Source organism: Mesoplodon mirus (assembly GCF_964341445.2).
Source record: "Mesoplodon mirus genome assembly, chromosome: X".
NCBI classification, from domain to species: Eukaryota; Metazoa; Chordata; class Mammalia; order Artiodactyla; family Ziphiidae; genus Mesoplodon; species Mesoplodon mirus.
Window position 1 is genome coordinate 35,806,151 of NC_138981.1, and position 23,410 is coordinate 35,829,560.

Below are 23,410 nucleotides of genomic sequence, written 5' to 3' on the forward strand. Positions count from 1 at the left end.
GTACAGCCACTATGGAGAACTTAAAGTATGGAGTTCCTTAGAAAACTAAAAGTAGGGGCTTCCCTGGTGGCACAGTGGTTAAGAATCCGCCTGTCAATGCAGGGGACACGGGTTCGAGCCCTGGCCCAGGAAGATCCCACATGCTGCGGAGCAACTAAGCACGTGCACCACAACTACTGAGCCTGCACTCTAGAGCCCGTGAGCCACAAATACTGAGCCCACATGCCACAACTACTGAAGCCCTCGTGCCCAGAGCCTGTGCTCTGCAACAAGAGAAGCCACAACAATGAGAAGCCTACACACTGCAACAAAGAATAGCCCCCGCTCACCGCAACTAGAGAAAGCCCGCACACAGCAACGAAGACCCAACACAGCCATAAATAAATAAATAAATAAACAAATAAATAAACAAATAAATAAGGGGGGAAAAAACTAAAAATAGAGCTACCATATGATCCTGAAATCCCACTCCTGGGTATATAACTGGAGAAAAACATGGTTCAAAAGAATACATGCACCCCAATGTTCATTGCAGCTCTGTTTACAATAGCCAAGACATGGAAGGAACCTAAATGTCCATCGACAGATGAATGGATTAAGAAGATGAGGTACATATATGCAATGGAATATTATTCAGCCATTAAAAAGAAAGAAATAATGGTATTTGCACTAACATGGAGGGACCTGGAGATTATCATACTAAGTAAAGTAAGTCAGACAGAGAAAGACAAATATCATATGATATTGCTAACATACGGGATCTAAAAAAAATGATACAAATGAACTTATTTACAAAATAGATACAGACTCAGAGACTTAGAGAATGAACTTATGGTTACCAGGGAGGAACAGTAGGGGGGGAGGGATAGAGTAGAAGTTTGGGATTGACAGGTACACACTGATATATTTAAAGTAGATAACCAACAAGGACCTACTGTATAGCACAGGAAACTCTGCTCAATATTCTATAATAACCTAAATGGGAAAAGAATTTGAAAATGAATAGATACATGTATAACTAAATTACTTTGCTGTACACCTGAAACTAGCACATTTTTAATCAACTTTACTCCAATATAAAATAAAAATTTTTTTAAAGATAAGGTAACAGTAAAAAAAATGGTAAAAATAACTAAAACTACAGTAATTTATTAGGTACACAATATTAAAAATATGTAAATTGTAACATCAATAACCTAAAATGTGAAGGGAGGAGAAGTTAAAGTATAAAGCTTAAGACTTTATTGAAATTAAGGTGGTATTAGTTTAAAATAGTGTGTTTTAAGATTTTTTAGAATGTAAGCCTCATGGTAACAAGTGATAAACCTGAATTACAAAGAATATGATAAAGTCAAAGCATATTAATACCTCAGAACATCACAACACAATAAAAGAAAGCAGGATAAGAAGGAAAAATGGATCTAGAAAACAACCAGAAAATAATTAACAAAATGGCATAAGTCTTTATCAATAATTACTTTAAATGTAAACAGATTCAGTTCTCCAAACGAGAAACAGAATAGCTAAATGGATTTTTTTTTAAAAAGATTCAATGATATGCTGCCTACAGGAATGACTTTAGCCTTCAAGACACACATAGGCAGAGTAAATAGATGGAAAAATATTTTAAGCAAATAACTAAAAAAAGTCAGAGGTAGTTAAATCAGACAAAATAGGCTTTAATTTTTAAAATGGTAAAAGGAGACAAAAAAGGTGATTTTATAATAATAAAGGGATCAATATATCATGAAGTTATAAAGATTATAATTATTGATGTGCCCAACATTGGAAAACTGAAATATCAATACATAAAGCAAAAACTAATAGAGCTAAATAAAAGAAGTAAACAGCAATACAGTAATAGTTGGGGACTTTAACACCCCACTTTCAACAATGGATAGATCATCCAGACAGAGAAATCAATAAGGTAAGAGCAAATTTGAACAACACTATAGACCAAATATAACTAACAGACATTCACAGAATATCCTATCCAACATCAGCAGAAAACACATTCTTCTCAAGTGCACACAAAACATTTTCTAGGACAGACCATATGTTAGGTCACAAAATAAGTCTTAGAAAATTCAAGAAGACTGAAATCATACCAAGTATTTTCTCTGACCACATCGGTATGAAACTAGAAATCAGTAACAAGAGGAAACTGGAAATTCATGAATACATGGAAATTAAACAACATTCTCCTGAATAACATATGGATCAAAGAAGAAATTAAAGGGGCAATAAAGTATCTTGAGACAAAAAGTGGAGAAACAACATATGAAAACTTATGGGATACAGCAAAAGTAATTATAAGAGGGAAATGCACAACAATAAAAACCAACATTAAAAAGCAAGAAATTTCCCAAATAAACAACCTAACTATGCCTTAAGGAGCTAGAAAAAGAAACTGAGCCCAAAGTTATTAGCAAGAGGAGGGAAATAATAATTAGAGAAGAAATAAATGAAATTGAGAACAGAAAAACAATAGAAAACATAACCAAACTAAGAGTTGGTTCTTTGAAAAGATAAACAAAATTGACAATCCTTTAGCTAGACTAACCAAGGAAAAAAGAATTCAAATCAACAAAATTATACATGACAAAGAAGACATTACAACTGATACAACAGAAATACAAAGTTCATAAGAAGCTATCATGAACAGCTCTACACCAGTAAACTGGACAACCTAGAAGAAGTGGAAAAATTCTTAGAAACATACAAACTATCAAGAGTGAATCATGAAGGAATAGAAAGTCTAAATAGACCAATTACTAGTAAGGTGATTAAATCAGTAATCAAAAGTCTCCCAGTGAAGAAAAGCCCAGGACCGGATAGCTTCACTAGTGAATTTTGCCAAACATTTAAAGAAGAATTAACACTAATCCTCAAACTCTGTCAAAAAAATAGAAATGGAGGAAACACTTCCAAACTCATTTTATGAGGTCAGCATTACCCTGACACCAGTGCCAGAAAAGGACACTATCAGAAAAATACAGATCCATAACCCTGATTAATATAGAAGCAAAAACTCTCAAAATACTAGCAAACTGAATTCAACAGCATATTAAAAGAATAATTCAGCATGACCAAGTGGAATTATACTTAGGATGCAAGGATGGCTCAACATACACAAATCAATGTGATACATCAGATTAATAGAATGAAAAAAACCATCTCAATATATGGAGGAAAAGCATTTGACAAAATACAACTTTTGTTCATGATTAAAAAAAACTCTGGTAGAGAAAGAAGGTACCTCCCACAGCTTACATCATACTCGGTGGTGAAAAGCCAAAAGATTCTAATGGCATTTTTACATAAGTAGGGAAAAAAAGAACAATCCTAAAGTTTGTAGAGAACCACAAAAGACCCCTAAATAACCTAGCCATCCTTAGAGAATAGAACAAAGCAGGAGGCCTCACACTTTCTGATTTCAAGTTATATTATGGTAATTCAAACAGTATAGTACTGGCCTAAAAACAAACAAACAAAACATTAAATGGAACAAAATTGAGAGCCAAGAAATAAACCCAAGCTTATACAGTCAACTAATATTTGACAAAAGAGCCAGGAATATTCAATGGAGAAAAGACAGTCTCTTTAATAATTGGTGCTGAAAAAACTGGATATTCACATGTTAAAAAAATGAAAGAAAGCCCCTATCTTATACTACTTATAAAAAGGAGTTTGAAGTGGATTAGAGACTTAAATGTAAGATCTGAAACCATGAAATTCCTAGATGAAAAAACAGGGAAAAAAGCTCCTTGATGTAGGTCTTGGCAATGATTTTTGGATATGACACCTTAAGCACTAGCAACAAAATGAAGAAAACAAACAAGTGGGATTATATCAAACTAAGAAGCTTCTGCACAGTAAAAGAAACTATCAATACCTGAAAAGACAACCTACAAAATGGGGGAAAAATTGCAAACCATTTATCTGATAAGGGGTTAATATCCAAAATATCTAAAGAACTCATACAACTCAATAGCAAATAAATTCATGCTCTAATTTAAAAATGGGCAAAAGACCTTAATAGACATTTCTCCAAAGAAGATATATGAAAGGCCAACAGATACATGAAAAGATGCTCCACATCACTAGTCATTAGAAAAATGCAAATCAAAATCATGAGGTATCATCTCATGCCTATTAGGATGGCCATCGTCAAAAAGACACATAACAGTCAGCACTGCTGCTCTACATGGATGGAGCTTGTGTACTGTGGGTGGGAGTGTAAATTGGTGCAGACACTATGGAGAACAGTATGGAGGGTGCTCAGAAAATTAAAAATACAACTACCATATGATCCAGCAATTCCACTGCTAGGTATTTATCCAAAGAAAAACACCAACTTGAAAAGATATAAGCACCCCCATGTTCTCTGCAGCATTATTTACAATAGCCAAGCTATGCAAACAACCTCAATGTCCACTGATGGATGAATGGGTGAGGAACATGTGACAGGTAGAATGGAACATTATTTAGCCACAAAAAAGAGTGAAAAAATGCCATCTGAAACATGGATGGACCTTGAGGGCATTATGTTAAGTGAAGTAAGAGGAAATGGTAAATATCATATGATCTCTCTTATGTGTAGAATCTTAAAATAAAAAAAGAAAAACACTGAGCTCATGGATATAGAGAACAGATAGGTGTTTTCCTGAGGTGGGGGCTGGGGGTTGGGCAAAAATGGGTGAAGAGGGTCAAAAGGTACAATTTCCAGTGATAAAATGGAAAAATTATGGGGACGCAATATACAGCTTGGTGACTCTTAGTTAATAATACTGTACTGTATATTTGAAAGTAGTTAGGGGAGTGGATCCTGAAAGTTCTCATCATGAGAAAAAAAATTTTCGCCACTAGGTATGGTGATGGGTGTTAAATGGACTACTGTGGTGATCGTTTTGCAATAAATACAAGTATTGAATCGTTATGTTGTACACCTGAAACTAATGCTATATGTCAATCATACCTCAATTTTTATTTTTTTTATTTATTATTTTTTTGTGTGTGGTACGCGGGCCTCTCACTGTTGTGGCCTCTCCCGTTGCGGAGCACAGGCTCCGGATGCGCAGGCACAGTGGCCATGGCTCACGGGCCCAGCCGCTCCGTGGCATGTGGGATCCTCCCCGACCAGGGCACAAACCCGTGTCCCCTGCATCGGCAGGCGGACTCTCAACCACTGCGCCACCAGGGAAGCCCTACCTCAATTTTTTAAAAAAGAAAATGTTCCAGCCCCCAGAGCTGGCCCTTGGCAAGAGCCTCGGGAACGTGACCCACTCAACCATATGCCAGGAAGTCTCATCAGGAATGCCAATGGCAGTAAGGGAACAAAAAAGTAATTTAAGATGAATATGACTAAATGGGAAAAGAAATTTTAAACTGCTGAATTATTAGAACACCAAGTTTTTATTACAGTTCCACTGAAATATCTCTGGGGTGACAGAATTGGTAGGCAAGTTAGAAAAGGTAGAAATATACATTTTTATTATTCTAACTGAATCACATAAGCCAATCCTTTCCTTGAAGGCTCTGCTTAAAATGCCAATGTAAATATGTTGGGGGTGGGGTCACATATAAACACCTTGATAGCAAATATCTTATCCAACTAATTCATTAGTAATTTAGCAAGTACCTGAAGGAATGGGATAGACTAGGGCAGGGGTCAGCCAACATTTTCTGTAAAGGGCCAGATAGTAAAGATGTTAGGTTTCATGGGGCTGGATGGTCTCTGTCCTAGCCACTCAACGGTGCCTTTGTGGTGCTAAAACAGCCATAGAGAATGCACAAACGAATGAGCCTTGGCTGTGCTTCAATAAAATTTTACTTACAAAAGCCATAGTTTGCCAAATAGAGGAAAAGCAAGTTGTCTGGCTTTTTCATTTTTCCATGGAACTAAGAAGAGGTCAGGGGACTTCCCTGGTGGCACAGTGGTTGGGAATCCGCCTGCCAGTGCAGGGGACACGGGTTAGGTCCCTGGGCCAGGAAGATCCCACATGCCGCAGAGCAACTAAGCCCGTGCACCACAACTAGTGAGCCTGCACTCTAGAGCCCTCGAGCCACAACTGCTGAAGCCCGTGCGCCCTAGAACCCATGCACCACAACTACTGAGCCCACGCACCACAACTACTGAGCCCACACACAACTACTGAAGCCTACATGCTCTAGGGCCCGCGTGCCCCAACTACTGAGCCTGCATGCTGCAACTACTGAAGCCCGCGTGCCTAAAGGCCGTGCTCCGCAAGAAGAGAAGCTACCACAATGAGAAGCCTGCGCACTGCAACAAAGAATAGCCCCTGTTCACCACAACTAGAGAAAAGCCCGCGTGCAGCAACGAATTTCCAATGAAGCCAAAAGAAAAAAAAAAAGAGAGAGGGAAAGAAGAGGTCAGGAAACGTATGGTTGTGAAATAGAGCCTGCAAGGCCAATTTCCCACACAATGGAGTGGTGCGGGCTTGTGCTAACCAAAGAGCAACTCCCTAGCTGGATGAGGCGACACAAGGTGGAGGTCAGGTGGCAGGGATTGGGGTTAAAGACGAGATGAATTGGGTTCCTATCAAAGGAGCCCAAAATGTTTTATATGGCTCTTCAGAGTTCATGGGAAGTCCAAGTACATGGGGAGAATAAACACAGATTTATCATTATTCATTGTCTTAATGCTGAAATGAGAAGTTAAAGTGTAGCCTTTGATTAAACCAAGATTGTTCTAAAAACCTAGTTCTATTCACTGTAATACCTGAGTGAAACATTCCTCCAAAAATGTGCAGCACCACATCCATGACCCAGTATAACATCCTACCTCTTTAGCATTAAATCAGACTGGCCACTCTTATTGACAACACGCTTCAGGACAGAAATCAAACAAGTTCTAATTCAATCCTTTCAGTTTCTAGCTTGTTTGGTTTTTTCCCCAAAAGACACTGGTTGCCTCATTCTGTAGCTACAAAACTTACACAGCTAAAAAGGGCACATTCCCTAGAAAAGCTCCCCCCATCAAACTTTGAAGTTCTTAGGAATCACCTGAAGGCCTTGTTAAAATGTAGTTTGAATCACCTGAAGGTCTTGTTAAAATGTAGTTTCTGATCCAGCAGATCTGGGATGGGGATTGAGAATTTGCATTTTTAACAAGCTCCCAGGTCATGCTGATGCTGCTGGTCCACAGAGCACACTTGGAGAACCGCTTCTCTAAAGGATGGTTATCCCTCTCTGAGGAGCTCTGTGAGAGCTGGGGAAGCTCCCTGCAGCAGGATGTGGAGCCTGAGGGCTCCTAGACCCCTCTCACCCCTTGAGCCAGCCTTTAGGGCCAACAACTGCTTGATCGCCTCCTTCGCAGGCATATCCTGGACGGGTTCAGCAAAGACAATTAGTTCTTTGGCTGAACCTGGACAGCATATCAATTAGGCTTATTAGTGAAGACAACCAAACCTCATTAGTTGGAAAACGACTGGGTTAGCTCTGGGGAGTCAGTGTTAATTAGGTTATGCCCCAGAGCCAGAAATGAAGGGTGGGAGTTCTGAAGTGCTGGTTCCTGAAGCCCACGGGAAATGGATTAGGCACTGAATCTGGCCTTTGCTTTTAATAAAATGACTGGGCCCTTCCTGTTCAGAGGTCTCCCTCCCGCCTAAGCCCTGCCGCAAGGACTCACCTGCAGCATCCCCAGCTGCAGCCGGTAGAGGAGGTTTCGGGCTGTGGGCGTGGACACGATGAGCAGTCTTCTTTTCTCATAAAACTGATCCAGAAGCGCAGCTGCTGTTCGGACGCCGACATTGACATTCATGGCTGTAATCAGAAATGGCCAGACAGGTCAGAAACTCTCTACTGGTTCTGTGTCTCAACACAGCCTGTGATGAGACACAGAACCACATGTGTAAGAAGTAACCCCTGGGGCTTCCCTGGTGGCGCAGTGGTTGAGAGTCCGCCTGCCGATGCAGAGAACGCAGGTTCGTGCCCCGGTCCGGGAAGATCCCACATGCCGCGGAGCGGCTGGGCCCGTGAGCCATGGCCGCTGAGCCTGCGCGTCCCGAGCCTGTGCTCCGCAACGGGAGAGGCCACGACAGTGAGAGGCCCACGTACCACAAAAAAAAAAAAAAAAAAAAAAAGTAACCCCTGAGATAAAGATTCAACTAGAAATATTAGTTTATTCGGGAGGTGGTCCCAAGGAGCCCTGGGCTGGGGAGCGGGGAAGTGTGTCAGTTTCCTGTTGCTGCTATCACTCGTCACCACAATCCCCGTGGCTTAACAAACACACATTCTCTTACAATCCTGGCGGTCCGAAGTTTGGGACGGGTTTCACTGGGAGTAAAGTCAAGGTTGTTGGCTCGTAGCCTTTCCCCTACCTTCAAAGCCAGCAGCATCGCATCTTCCAGCCTCTCTCCTCTCTGACCTCCGCTTCCCTCATCATCTTCTCTGACTCTGAGAGCACTTCTGCCTCCCTCTTATAAGGACGCTTGTGATTCCATTGAGCCCACCTGGATAATCCACGCCCTTCTCCCCATCTCAAAATCCTTAACTTAATTACATCTTCAAAGTCCCTTCTGCTACGTAAGGTAATATATTCACAGGTTCTGGGGATGAGGATGTGGGTATTTTTGCTAGGCCTGGGGGGTGGGCATTCCTCTCCTGCCTCAGGAAATGAGACAGGGAAGGAAAGAGGGATGTTCTTTGTACTTTGATGTATGAAATTGAAGAGCCTCAGGCATTTAGCTGATGATGTATTATGTGTCTGTGTGTCTCTGTCTCTCAGCTAACTCTGAATGGCTGGGATTAAAGGGAAAGCCTAAAGATGAGAAAGTACCAGGAAACGAGAAAACAGTGAAGTACAGAAATAAAAGACATGTCTGGAATTTTCTGGCTAGTCCAAATTTCACACTAGGATCACTACCCAGCCCAAGTTTTGTTCCTCAGTAATAACAGCTGACAGGTATTGAGAGTTTACCCTGTGCCAGGCCCCGCTCAATTCCACTGTTGAATAGACGACCTCATTTAATACTTAAAACCACTCCAGGAGTGGGCAAAGTATTATACTCCTCATTTGACATTAGGAGGAAAGATTCCAAACACCCAAGGTCTGCGGGACTTTCCAGCCAGTGCTGCAAAGCAGGCTTTCTATCATCTGTGCGCAGTAGTGTACCGGCTTTGTAAAAAAGATCCTTACATTTGTAGAAGGGAGGAACAAGGGTACAGACTGTGCTGATTCATAATGGGCTCTGGGCTCCCACCTCCAGCTTCCTCCTTACAGGACGTGAGAGAGAAATCAGAAGACAGGCAGAGGCACAGGAGGAGGGCAGGTGAGGTGGGCTGCCCAGGGATTCGAGGACTGTTTTTACCCATCCGATGAAGACGGCTGGCACTGAACCTTTCACGATATACAGAACGAAGCCCTCCCTCCTCCCTGTACTGGAAATCTGGGCCCAAGGGTCTTCAGGGTCTGCTGCTGGCTGGAGAGAGGGCTGCCCTCGTACCTGCACAGGTGGGCTCTGTGCCAGACCAGGCCAGGTTGGACTGACACACTCGGGCAGGGCTCCCCTGGAGCTCGTAGCCTCCGATGCAGGAGAATTCACAGGTGGCCCCGTAATTATCGCCGTCGCTGGAGCACTTCATGTAGCCGTTCTCCGGGGCGTTGAGTTTGCCGCAGCGTCTGACTGTGTGGGACACAAGCCCAGAGGGGGCTCAGTGCTGAGCTCCCTTCCACAAAGTAACCAGGGAAGGGGAGGGTTCAGAAGCACCAGAAAACGAGAGAGGGGGCAGGCATAGCTCTCTGGCCAGTGGGTGGGCCTTGGAATGGTCACTGTTCATACTAACAAGACCACTGAGATGAACTGATTTAGCCCCCTGTGTTCTAGATGAGGAGGTTGAACTCAGAAGAATAAGGAGGAAGGATGGTTAGTTAAGTAACTGCCCATTGAGGCATAAAATAAACCTTTTTTTCAGGTAGACCAAGAGTTCTAGAACACCAAGAACATGGTCTCCTGGTGACCCCAGCTAGGGCGGAGGGTTCTCCTAACCTCCTTCATATCAATAGAAGGACTTACAGGCTTCAGCTGGTCACCGAAGCCCAGGGATGGAAAAGTTATTGAATAATACTCTTCTAGGACAGCCAGCTGTGGGCTCACGTGAGACAAACTTACTGCTCTCTCGGACTCCTTCAATAATCTGCCAGCCCTGGACCTCATCCGGATTGGAATTGTGAAATTCAGGCATTAAGATGGCACCCTTCCCCTAGCCTCATGATCAGAGGCTAATCCAGAGCTGGCAAGTCTCCCTCTGGCAGAGGGTTCTTGCTTAAGGCTCTGTTTCCCTTTGTTCTTATAAAGAGAGAAGAAAGCCAAGAACCAGTCATCTTACCTCTTACTTTAACTCGAAATTTGCAAATGCCCTTGTTCTCAGCTCTGTCATACACTGTGTATTGGATCTTGTGGTCTCCTTCTGGAAAATGTGAGCCTGGGGGTAGGCCTTTTAGAATAACACTTAAAGGGGGAAAAAAAATCAGAAACACCAAAGATGATCATTGTAGACCTAACAACAACTGGGCCATGATGGGCGTAATGATCAAAGAGGACCATAGTGGGCATTTGTTGAGTACCCATTCTGCCCAAGATACAGAGAGTCCAAGGGACAGCCATTAGACCAGTTTTACTACTTTAATTCTCGAAGAATAGAATTTCCTGAGCTTTACTCTGTTTTGGAAGAGGGGTTTCAGACCAGAAAAATGGAAGTCCCCAATTCCTGGGAAGTTCAGATTTATTTTTCTCGCTGGAATGTAGAACAGAGGACGGGGGATGCTCAGAACCCAGGGCCTAATTCTTCCTTCCTTTGTTCCAAGGGGGACCTGCATTGCCTCCCTGTTGGGAGAATGAGGGAATTTTCTGTGAGGAAAATCATTTGAGAGGGTAGTCCAAGCACTCATTGGCAATTTGGGCCTGCAGGGGGCGCAAGAACCTTCTCTGCTTTTTCTATCTGGGTGGAGACCTTTCCTGAGCAAAAGGCAAGTTCACTGTGATTCCTTGGTGATCCTAATAATAATAATAACTTAAGTTATTATTATTAATAATAAGTTGTTATTATTATTATTATTGTTCTTTGCATGTACATAAACCTTACACATGTCAGGTATGGTTCTAGGCATTTTACATATATTAGTTTATTTAATCCTCACAACAACCCCATGAGGTAGGCATTATTATCTCCATTTCACAGATGAGGAAACTGAGGCACCAAAAGATCAAGGAACTTGCCCAAGGTCACACAGCATGGGTGACTCCTGCATCTTTCTTCTTGGTTGTCTGATAAGAACATCAGTAGGTACAATATGATCAAATGCCAGGTTTTGTTTGTTTTTCAATAGATAATTTCCCTTCTCTCTATACTTCTTAGAAATAATGAGAATATTGGCTAGTAACAGGCATGTGAAATTATCACTGTCACCATTGAGGAGAACCTTCCACATAGCTGGACAAGGTAGCTGTTTACTTGTAAAAGGGTGAAGTGAGGGGTGTTAGGAAACTGCCAGAAATCCCACCATTAGACACATGTCACTTTGAACCTTAGATGCTTTAAGGTCCTCAAGAAGCACAATTTAAAAGCAGATAAACCTGAAAGGAATCAGACGTCCAATGTGAGTGGCTGCTCACCTCTTGGAGACACTCTTTCATCTGTGACATGCAAATAACAGTCATAAGGAGTAACTTAAGGGAGCTCACAGCAAGCACTTGTCTCAGCGCCTGACACTAGAACCTTCCCTCCTAGAAGGGGACGATATAACAGGAGCTTCCAAAACACATGGGGAAGAGAAATGTCAAGAGAAGCAAGGAGGCCAAGCAAGAGCTGAAAAGGGGACAAGACGGCCTTCTCTGAACCCCTCGTTCTGCCCAAGGAAGCGTCCTGCTCCACGCCTCCGCCGGCTCTGAGCTGTAGAGCTCAGGAAGCCGACAGCTGCCCTGAACAGAGGCGTCGGGGCTACTAAGACTCGCCTTCAAAATATCACATTTCTGGGCTTCCCTGGTGGCGCAGTGGTTGAGAGTCAGCCTGCCAATGCAAGGGACGCGGGTTCGTGCCCCGGTCCGGGAAGATCCCACATGCCGCGGAGCGGCTGGGCCCGTGAGCCATGGCCGCTGAGCCTGCGCATCCGGAGCCTGTGCTCCGCAACGGGAGAGGCCACAACAGTGAGAGGCCCGTGTACCGCAAAAAAAAAAAAAAAAAAAAAAAAAAAAAAAAGTCACATTTCTAACCATAACACACAGGTTACCCACAGACATGCCAAGGTGAATACCCTTGCTTGATAGAGTCGCCTGATGACCTGATATTGTGTGTTTATTATACCAGATTTCAATAGCAATCACAGTTGTGAAAAAAAATCTAAGAACCTATTATGGGCTAGGGGTTAGCCAGGCATTGTGCTGGGTTCCAAAAGATTCAACGATAGTTAAAACCCAATCCCTGATTCTATCAACTGTGATTTATTTTTTCATCCTAATTGCCTAAAGTTTCTCCTTAGGGGTTTGTGACATGTATACAACAGCAAATAAATACTTTTCTTAATACTCAAAGTTTATCTTTGAGGAGTTACAAGGGGAAACATAACAAATATGATCTAAGCTAGATGGTACACAGGGAGATAATTATCAGGCTGTAGGAACAAAATGTCCTGCTACGGGTGAGAGACTCAGGCTCTTCCTAGTAGAAGATGTTCTATTATGGCCAATAATTGCTTAAAAACATTTCCTCTTGCCCAGCCTGGGTTGATAGGATTCTAGAAAGTCTTTCCCTGCTGTATGGCTCACCAGGGGGTAAGTCAGAGGTATTCTTTGCCCACAGATGGAAACTCGGTAAGGAGGTCTAGCAGGACCTTGAACTTTAAGGCATGGATGTAAACATGCTGACATGAAGTAGTGGCCTTCAGGGAAGGTGGGGGCCCAGCAAATAGCCGCAGGGGCACAGGCCCATATGCTAGATTAGAACAACATGTGGCTGAACTTCCCCGAAGGGAACCACCCATTTTTAAAAACATTTGGGATGTATTTCAAACTACTCATGCAGTGGGTCCTGGAGAATGGGGGTAGGGAAGAAGGCAGAAGACGCCGTCTCTTTTTTTTTTGCGGTACGTGGGCCTCTCACTGTTGTGGCCCCTCCCGTTGCAGAGCACAGGCTCCAGACGCGCAGGCCCAGCGGCCATGGCTTACGGGCCCAGCCGCTCCACGGCATGTGGGATCACCCCGGACCGGGGCATGAACCCGTGTGCCCTGCATCGGCAGGCGGACTCAACCACTGCGCCACCAGGAAAGCCCCCATCTCTTTTTTTTTTATAAGCTGCTTCTTTAAGTGTTTAATGTGGTTGCAAGTTTTAAAAAATAAAAATCAAATGTTTTGAAAGAAGCAGGTGCCAAAACACAAGGGATAGAAAAGTTCTGCACTAAACCACACTCACAGAGCACAAGGGGGGCAACATCAGGCTCCACCTGGGAGACACAGACGTTCCCAGGGAGGCGGTGGCTTAGGAAGGTCTGGGGGGGCCCCCTGGCAGGCAATGGGGGTGAGTCTATCCCTGAATTTACCAGTTGGCTTCCTCTTCCTCCTTCCGTCTCTTCTCCTCCCTTCTTCCCACCACCCCGTTGTCTTACTTCCTTTCTTTCCTTCAACAGGTATTTACTGAGTACCAACTATGTGCTAGGCATGGATCTGGGCATTAGGGATATGGCAGCGAACATACTGTAGTGGCAATAAACAGGCAATAAACAAAAACGAAAGTGAAAAATATAGTATGTCGGACGGTGAAGAAAAATATGGAAATGAATGAGGAATGGCTGAAAGAGTGCTGTACTGAGTCTGAAAGCATAAATTGACCAGCATAGATACACTTCCTCACTCTGGGTAGTCAATGTCTCACATAAAAGAGGCAGAATCATTCCAGCTGCCAAGTTGCACTTACTCAGTGAGAATGCCATCTGCTGTGTCTCTTCCCTCAGGGGTCTCCCAGGACACCCGGACTGTCAATTTATTGGGTTCCGCAATGCGTTCCTTCACACTTGGGCACTTGATTCTAGGAGGTTCTATATCTGCAAACAGAACCAGGATATTCTCGCCATCAGCAGGAAATATCTCATCAACCTGGGGTTCAACACCCAGCATTTGACATGCCCAAAGGTCTAGGTGCTCCCCACTTTTGAAGGGTTTCTTCACCCCTCTGTATTTCTCTTCCCTCCCTTCATCTTGGCCCTTCTTGCCTGCTAGTTTTAAAGATTGAGTACTCACCTGTGCATGGCTAAACCTGCAAACATCTGGCCTTGCTAGGTGTCTCGTGGGGTAATTTATTAGCTACAGCAACTTCTTCCCCAGGCTTCCAAACTCTGCCTGCTGACTTGGCAATATGGCAGTTACTCAACTAGAAGTCATTCAGCCACTGTGAGTCCCTCCTGCTTTAAAGACAGCGTCATAGGAGACTAGAGGAAGGTGCCCTAGGTATCATCTAGTTCCATTCAATTCAAGGCAACAAATCTTTAGTGAGTACCTGCCTTCCCCAAGGCATCATTCCAACTGCTGGGTTTGGGTGGGCACAAAGGCAAGAGAACCATGTACTTCTCAGAGTCTACAGTCTGTTGGGGGATTATGTTACCATATATGAAATATGACACGAGGTATAAAATGGCACTGCCCCAGGCTACATAAAAGTAAATGCTATAGGGACTTCCCTGGTGGCACAGTGGTTAAGAATCCGCCTGCTAATGCAGGGGACACGGGTTCCAGCCCTGGTCGGGGAAGATCCCACAGGCCGCAGAGCCACTAAGCCCATGTGCTACAACTACTGAAGCCCACGCGCCTAGAGCCCGCGAGCCACAACTACTGAGGCCGCGTGCCACAACCACTGAAGCCCACGCGCCTAGAGCCCGTGCTCCACAACAAGAGAAGCCACCGCAATGAGAAGCCCACACACCGCAATGAAAAGTAGCCCCTGCTCACTGCAACTAGAGAAAGCCTGTGCGCAGCAACGAAGACCCAACGCAGCCAAAAATAAATAAATAAATTTATTTATTTCCTTATTAAAAGAAAAGTAAATGCTATGGAGGCTTAAAAGAATTACCCAATGCTCTCATTTTACAGATCTGGAAACTGAGGCTCAGAGAGTGATTTATTTAAGGCCAGGCATGTAAATAATGATAATGTGAATTATAACCCAAATTAGAGCACTTACCCCTGGAACCAGCTCTCTCTCTCCTGGCTGTGTCTATTCCCAACATACTCCTCAATATCTTAAACAATGATCTGTCTGGGTCCACTCTCCCCTCCAACTGCCACTGGGCCACACCTATGGTTTTGTATTTCGGGACAGCAGTTTTACCTTGGTTCTGACCCTCCAAAGACCTCCCAAAGTTCCCCAAATAGTTTCTCTACCTGGTAATAGAATTTCTGTCCCCTCACTACCAAGGATGGGTTGATAATGAAGGCTAGAAATAAATGAGATGTCAATTTCTTACTCCGTTAGATTTCATCTTATTATAGCTAAAGTGAAATCAGAAGAAGGGGGAATTCAAACTTTGGCAAATTCTACTTGATGATTCTGAATAGGTAGAGAATGTATTTAAAGAGGGCAGAGTAAATTAACAACATGTAGATTTGCATTGCTTTATATGTCAGCTGGTAATTATTTACATGCTACTACAGCCTGAATGAAAATGAAATGTCATTCGATTCTGAATTACAAACATCTTTGAGAGCCTAAATGCACCAAGTAAAGTCTTCATATACTTTCTCCTGCATCTTGTCCAATAACTTCTCATTTTATTTAGGGTAAGAAATTATGAATAATTTGTTAAACAATTTTGTCTTCAGCTATCCAAATTCATTTTCATTCTATGGCATGCTTCAATGGAGTGTGAATTTACAGCCCTAATACACTAATCCTAAATTGAATAACTACCATATTTTATTGAATCTAAGTCACTATCAATTGTGAGATGCATCTTAATTTCAGGGATAGTAAAGTGTGAAAAAAAATATGCTTCTTAGAATTGATAAAATTTATAAATGTGATGGTGCAATGGAAGCTGCTTTAAATACATTAGAGGTGTCTATTTCCAGTTGATACGTTTTTAAAAAGAATCCCCCTTTTTCTGGTTTTACTATGATAGGTAATAGAAGACATACTTTACAATTCAGATGAACATTTCACAGCTTTGGGTGAATCAGGAAGACAAGTATACAATACCTGCCCCCTGCTGGCAACCTCATAATAGAAAGCATATTTATTTTTTAAAAATTTAAAGCCAAAAGGGAGGGGCTGAGGAGAGGAGATAGATTTCACTGTAAAATTACTTAGTGTTACCAGATTTTCTTGGAGTAACATTGTCAGAGTGAAGAGATACTCTTACCCTCTGTGTCACGTAAACTAAACAGCTGGATGATAGGCTGGGTTGTTTTCCCTATAAACTTGACATATTGACACTGAGCAAACACCACTCCAAATTAGGTTACCTGGGTGAAGAGTCTCAGAGCTTCTGAAAGCCAGCTTCTGACAGCTGACAATGATCTGTTGAAACTGGCCTCATTTTTCAGAAGTGGTGCTCTTCCAAGCCAGAAACAAGAAGAAATAAAGCACTAAAAATAATAGCTAATATTTACGGAACCCTCCTACCTGTCCACCCCAGGCGAAGTACTATCCCTGCGTTATTTCATTGAATTCTCACCACCACCTACTAGACTAAGTACTGTTATTATCGTCCCCATGTATAGACTGGGAAGCATCTCCTCTCTTTTGTAATTTCTTTGTGGTCTGAGATTCTAAGACATGATCGCATATTTTTCAATTATTTTAATCAGCCGAACACTTCTGTATGTCTGCCTGCTGCTGACCTAGTGTTTTCCTCCATCCTCTCCACATTCTTCATGGTCACCGGCTCCAGCTTCCCCTTACATCCTTTAAGAGCGGCAGCAGGACTGAATTCTGTTGCATCCTCCAGCGTCATGGCCTCTCTTTCAGCTCAAGAGACCAGCTGGCCTGCCCTTCTGCAGATGCTCCAGAACTGAGGCCTATTATTATACAGCCATGGCCATCATTGCTTTTTCTAAGTTATTATAAATTTCCATGAATGAAATAAACGAAGTTACTATAGAAACATAATCATGATTCCCTGTTGAGTCAGGATGCCCACAGAGCCAGTTATTGTGTGGCAACTGTGCAACTCTCGTGAAAAGCCTGGCTTCTGCCCCACTCACTGGAGACATCTGACAAACTGTCTCCCTCCTCTGTGCTCTAGTTTCTTCTCTGCATAGAAAAATATCAGAAACAAATATATTGCACTGTATCAACTACTGTTTATCTGAGAAGCTAAACTATATAACTGGGAATATTGAACACGTCTAATCAGGTAGGTGGTAGGTGGTAGGTAGTGAAAATAAGAAAGAGGGTGAAAAGGGAAATGTTCTGGCCAACAGATAACAAGGGGAAAAAACCCTTTAAACTAAGGTTATAAATTAACTGCATCCTAAAATGTTTGCTTAAATAATGTTTTCCAGTGGAGACCTGTGTTTGAACACGACTATTAGAGGTATGAAGAATAGGTGCTTCAGAACATAACAGTAACTTGTGTCTGGGACCGCCTGACCTGGGGTGGGGATGCGCTTTCTTCACTCCCTCCACCTCATTCTAAGGCAAGGTGATATATATATATATATATATATATATATTTTTTTTTTTTTTTTTTTTTTGCTGTACGGGGGCCTCTCACTGTTGTGGCCTCTCCCGTTGTGGAGCACAGGCTCCGGACGCGCAGGCTCAGCGGCCATGGCTCAAGGGTCCAGCCGCTCCGCGGCATGTGGGATCCTCTCAGACCGGGGCACAAACCTGCGTCCCCTGCATCGGCAGGCGGACTCTCAACCACTGCGCCACGAAGGAAGCCCAAGGTGATATTCTTATCTCAAGAATGTAAAGGATCATCACAGCTGCTCACAGCAAGCAGACTCCATTTAATGCTCCTTTCCTCTCTGATGTCCTCCATAACTCATTCCAACTGGATTTACGTTTGGGAACTATCTTATACATTTTCTTTATTAAATACAACTGATCATTGCAATGAGAACCTCAATTTTTATGCAAATTGTTTCTATAAATTCTTTTACATATATGGTATATAATACGATTTTTTGTTGAATTTTAAATTTTATTTTATTGAAGTATAGTTGATTTACACCAACTGGCTTTTTAACTAATCTTTTTCTCCCTTCTTTTCTCCCTCGATCTTTTACACCAACTTCCTCTCAATCTGTACAGTCGACGTGGCAGAGACTAGTGGTTGTTCACCTGCTCTCCCATCCCCCTTCTTTTTTTAGCACAAAAGAAGTTTCCCTGGGCCTGTGGCCCTCCAGAATAAAGACTATATTTCCCAGGCTTGTCTGAAGTTAGGTGTGGCCATGGGATGGCTTCCACCAGTGGGTTGTCAGAAGAAGTGATGTGCTTTTCAAAAAGTATGTGTGGCTACTACCCCCCCCTTCCACCCTGATTTGAATGTCCATGAGGTGGGGAGCCGGAACAGCATCTTCGACTGTGGGATGAAAGCTGCAAGTTGAGGATGGAAGGACAAATGAGAAGGAGTTTGGGTCTAGGACACTGCCCCGGACAAACATTTATACGAGAACAGAACTTCTATCTTGTTTAAGGCATTATGACTTTGGCCTTGGTAACAGTACCTGAACTGGGATATAAGCAATCACACCTTTTTTTTTTTTTTTCCTCAAATTTGGTATGGCATCTTCCAAGATGTATTTCACTAATGATTTCTAAGCTCTGATTTCTAACAAAGGATACTCTGGTGAATTTCCTGCAAAGATGGCCACCGGTAATCCCCTTATATACATGCAGCTCCTCCTAGCAAGAGGTGGAATCTGTTTCCCCTCCCTCTGAATCTGTGCCAGGCTTGTGACTTGCTTTGACTAATAGAATACAGGGAAAGTGACCCTACGCCAGTCCCAGGTGTAGGCCCTTAAAGACTCTGGCACCTTCTGCTGTTCACTATCTCAGAAGCCAGCTGCTGTCTAAGGAAGTCCAATTATCTGACTGGAGAGGCCATGTGGAGAAACTGAGAAATTATGAAGGGAGAGAGAAAGAGACTCAGTCAAATGCCAGCCAGTACAGCTGCCTCTGAGTGAGATGCCAGGCATGGGAGTGAAGCCATCTTGGATCCTCCAGCCCCAATCAGGCACTTCAGCCATTACTATGTGAGCCACCGAGCCCTGCCGAAATTCCCCATCCAAACAACTGACCACACAAAGCTTAGTGGTTTCAAAGAACCATGTTATTCTTCACAGTTGTTTGGATGGGGAATTTCGGCAGGTTGGTGATGGAGGAAGGAGGCGGTCATTTCCTAGGGCACAGGAAGAAAGGGACTGACAGAGGCAGAACAAACCTGGACACGGAAAACTTGCCCCATTGCTTGCTTCACCCAGCTAGAGTGTAATCCTTGCGGATGTCTCTGGAATGTGGTTCCATTTCTTTGGCACCATGAGATATTAGAAAACTTTCCCCAATGGACAGAAGAGTCAAGAAGAGAAGCAAAGAACTCCACAATTAGAAGTCACTATCATCAGAAGCAAGATACCAAACTAAAAATTGCAACTTGTTGCAAAGCTGAAACTAGCTTCCTGAAAGTTTGCAAGAAAATGTGTATTTGTCAACCCAGGAAAAATTCAATATGATTTAAGAGCATCTACAAAATATGGGAACATACGTATATGTATAACTGATTCACTTTGTTATAAAGCAGAAACTAATACACCATTGTAAAGCAATGATACTCCAATAAAGATGTAAAAAAATAAAAGAAAAGAAAAAGAAAGAAAAAACAAACAAAAAAACCCAATGCATTGACACATTTATTCTTAGCCCTATGATATCTGTATCCTCAACTGAATCTCTGGAAATAATACCATTCAGCCCAGCAAACTTCCTTGTGGGTCATTGGGTCAACCCAGCTGTCAGATGATTGGGAAGCCAGAAACGTATTCCATCAATTTGCATATCTAAAATCAGAGATTTTTTTTTTTTATTCCAGACCTCCATTTGTGTTAACTCTCCAACTATTCTGTTCTGTAGGAAATATAAAACAAGCAAAGAGTAATTCCAAAAACCAAGTTGGTTTGTATGTGGACCTTTGTTAAAAAAACGAAATGGGGCTCCCTGCATGTCCAAAGATACCTGCTCGGTTTTCATTGCCCATGGATTTTAAACTTACTTGAATTTTGGTCTCTTTCTCTTTTGGCCTAGGAAAAACTGTTGGTCTAAAGGAGAGATCGTGTGTCTACTCAAAATCTGGTCTCTAGACGAGGCCTTGTAATTCTAACTGTCCATTGTTCTAACTAAATGCCAATGTAACCGAAATGAACTAAAAATGGGAAAAAAGAAAAAAAAATCTCCCCAAACAATAGTTACTACAGTCTATGTTTTTTTTTCTTATATCAATGGAAGTTGCGGCTCTCTAAATATTTTACCCTCCTGCAATTTGCAGTATGTTGTTTCTCCCACACTGACTGATTTTTATCTATATCTGTTTCTGAAATAACCATGGATTTGAGCCCACTGCCAGAGCGTGGGCTGCATAAGAGAATGAATTTTAACTTGCGGTCCTTTCAAATTAGCCAGACCACAGAGTGAAAAGTGAAAAGACCACCACCTCAGAGTGAAAAGTAAGCCCAGTGTTCTCTCTTCCCTCCAGATCTGGAGGAGAACTAAGATGATTTCCTCAGCACTCAGTACAGCTCTGGCCCAGAGGCACTGTTCAAGGCTTTGTGGAAATCTGGGAAATGCTCGGCCACCATGTGTCAGCTCCTAAACTAGGCTGAGGCTCTGAGTTGTGCTCAAGGACCCCTGAGCCTTGCCAACACACAAACAAAGTCATTAAACGAATTTAATAATACATTTAAAGCCAAAAGTGTCCATGATATCCCTGCAGTAAAATTCACCGGGGACAAGCTCCAGCTTATCTGTCACAAAATCTAAGAAAGAATTGCCTGCTTGCTTTGTCCATTTCTCTCCTTTTCCTGGGAGCTCATTGTTCTCTTGTGGCTCACGGGTACCCTTTTCACCATTACCCACCCCCCTCACTGCGTGCACAAATTCCCCTTCCCCCAAAGATGCCTGAACCTTGCCCTGGCCCGCTCTAAGATAAATGCCCTGAAACTGGGGTTCATTTCTTAGTTCTTTCTCCCTCCCTCTGGGAAGGTTCCAGGCCCATCTGGTCTGGCTTAAGACATGCTTGTTGCTTTTTGAGAATAATCAGCATTTTCTCTCCACTGTTGCACACAATCTGGACATCTGAACAGTGTGACCCCTGGAAGATTCTGCCAAAGCTTGCTCAGCATGAAGATTTGTATCTCCTCCCATCCCATCACCTCTGGCCCTTCCAATGTGAGGAAAGAGAGAGTCCAAAATGGGGGGGAGGGGTTGCTTTGAAGAGCTAGTTTGCACATACCAAGTCATAGGGGAGAGAGTGAAAGCAACATCTGTGAGGGGCTCTTCTGACCTGAACATCTGGCCTCAGGTCATGTCCTTCCAAAGGAGCGTGTCCAGAGCTCACAGCGTGAGCGCTATCCTACGTGCACTGGCTGAGCAGGACTGCTCTGCGTTCTTCTCCTTGCTGAGAACTAGTGATTCACGGGGAGATGTCTAAGACCTCAGAAAATGGTTGCTGTGCCAAAGATTCTGTTGGTGCTCAGTTCTTCTGTCATCTCCCTTTTACTGCCTGCACTAGAAGTCACGAAATGACATTTCTTGGACTCCTCCTGCCAGCTGGGTACCAGGTAGGTTTGCCAATGGGAGGCACTCTCATGAGAATAGAAAGCAGGAAGAAGATGGAAGCCATTATGCTTCTGGCAGGGGCTTCAGTAAGGGCTTCCTGGGCTCCTGACTTCATTCTCATCCATGATGGTGTCAGGTACAGACATGTCAACATCAGCGTGAGCTTCTGGATCTGGGGTAACACTACCAGGCCACTTTTGCTCCCCCAGCCCTTGGTTGCTATGGATTTCTGCTGCAACTAATCCCTTGTAACAATGTTTTTCCTCTTTTGCTCCTCCAGCTCTTCCTATGTTTTTGTAACCAATGCCCCTTATTAAATTCTCCTCTGCTGGAAATACCTAGAATGCTTTCTGCCTTCCCAGTTACTGATCAATTCAAACTCCTACCTAAATCCTAGAAAAAGAAAAGCTCGGAATAAATCTGAGTCGGTTATCTGAGTAATTATCTGGACCTGGTGCTCTTGTCAGATGGATACAAGGTAAGGTCCAGGCTGTGACTCTGATGTAGAAGGTTTTCGCTCGCATTGGTAGGGAACCATTGACCAAACCTGCCTGCCTTGGCCAGGCACGATGACAACCGCTTGCCTGAGTTGTCTCACAGCAGGAGGTCCCGCAGCGCTGCTGCTGAAAACTAACCGGGAGAATTCGGGAGGGGCCAAAAGGAGGGAGGACAAGACATGCCAGCCCATAGTATGTTTGTAAAACTAAACTGGGGACTTCCCTGGTGGCGCAGTGGTTAGGAATCCATCTGCCAATGTAGGGGACGTGGGTTCGAGCCCTGGTCCGGGAAGATCCCACATGCCGCGGAGCAATGAAGCCCGTGCGCCACAACTACTGAGCCTGTGCTCTAGAGCTCAGGAGCCACAACTACTGAGCCCACGTGCCACAACTACTGAAGCCCTCGAGCCTAGAGCCCGTGCTCCACAACAAGAGAAGCCACCACAATGAGAAGCCTGCGCACCACAACGAAGAGTAGCCCCGCTTGCCACAACTAGAGAAAGCCCACGCGCAGCAACGAAGACCCAAACGCAGCCAAAAAAAAAAAAAAAAAAAAAACTAACCTGGAAGAATTCGGGAGGGGCCGAAAGGAGGAGGGAGCAGACAATATGTCCCGCCCTAACCTCCCAGAAACCCTCACGCTGGAATCCATCTTGGCTGAGAGATGTGTGCGCCACCAGGCAGGACCCTGAGTCAGACCAAGTATGGGCACGAGCAAGATGACTGGCCAGAGACAACCCAGAAAGCTAACATCACCACCATAAAACCTGAGACTGTGAGCCTCGTGGCAGAGCCGTTCTCCTGGGTTCCTTTACCCTCCTGCTCTCCTCGCAGGCACCCCTTCCCAATAAAGTCTCTTGCTTTGTCAGCACGTGTGTCTCCTTGGACAACTCATTTCCGGGTGTTAGACAAGAGCCCACGCTCGGGCCCTGGAAGGGGTCCCCCTTCCTGCAACAATATCTTGGCCAGGTCCCCCGGCTATAGCTCATTACCCTTATAACTGCAGAGTAAGAATGGCTGATGCTGCCAAGGGATACAGTGGGCAGTGGTACCATCATGAACACACCCTGGGGACCAAGGCCAGAGGAGTTGTTGTACAACTGCCCCCAGAGGGTAGCATCCAGTTGCA

At 43.6% G+C, this 23,410-nt stretch overlaps 2 protein-coding genes across 4 annotated transcripts in view; one reads left to right on the forward strand and one right to left on the reverse strand.

Moving 5' to 3' along the window:
• The window catches only part of SYTL5 (synaptotagmin like 5), a 249,609-nt gene extending 229,550 nt beyond the window's left edge, over positions 1-20,059 (forward strand). Inside the window, exon 18 of the mRNA XM_082610596.1 lies at positions 18,266-20,059. The gene's annotated coding sequence lies outside the window, so the exon portion shown is untranslated. The remainder of the gene's footprint in view (positions 1-18,265) is intronic.
• SRPX (sushi repeat containing protein X-linked) overlaps positions 1-23,410 on the reverse strand; it is a 104,564-nt gene that overhangs the window by 25,180 nt on the left and 55,974 nt on the right. For all 3 annotated transcript variants that reach the window (XM_082610601.1, XM_082610600.1, XM_082610602.1), the window contains 4 exons: positions 13,931-14,057; positions 10,351-10,472; positions 9,468-9,647; positions 7,652-7,785 (listed from right to left, as the gene is read on the reverse strand). In XM_082610601.1, the coding sequence (XP_082466727.1) occupies positions 7,652-7,785; positions 9,468-9,647; positions 10,351-10,472; positions 13,931-14,057 (563 nt within the window). The remainder of the gene's footprint in view (positions 1-7,651; positions 7,786-9,467; positions 9,648-10,350; positions 10,473-13,930; positions 14,058-23,410) is intronic.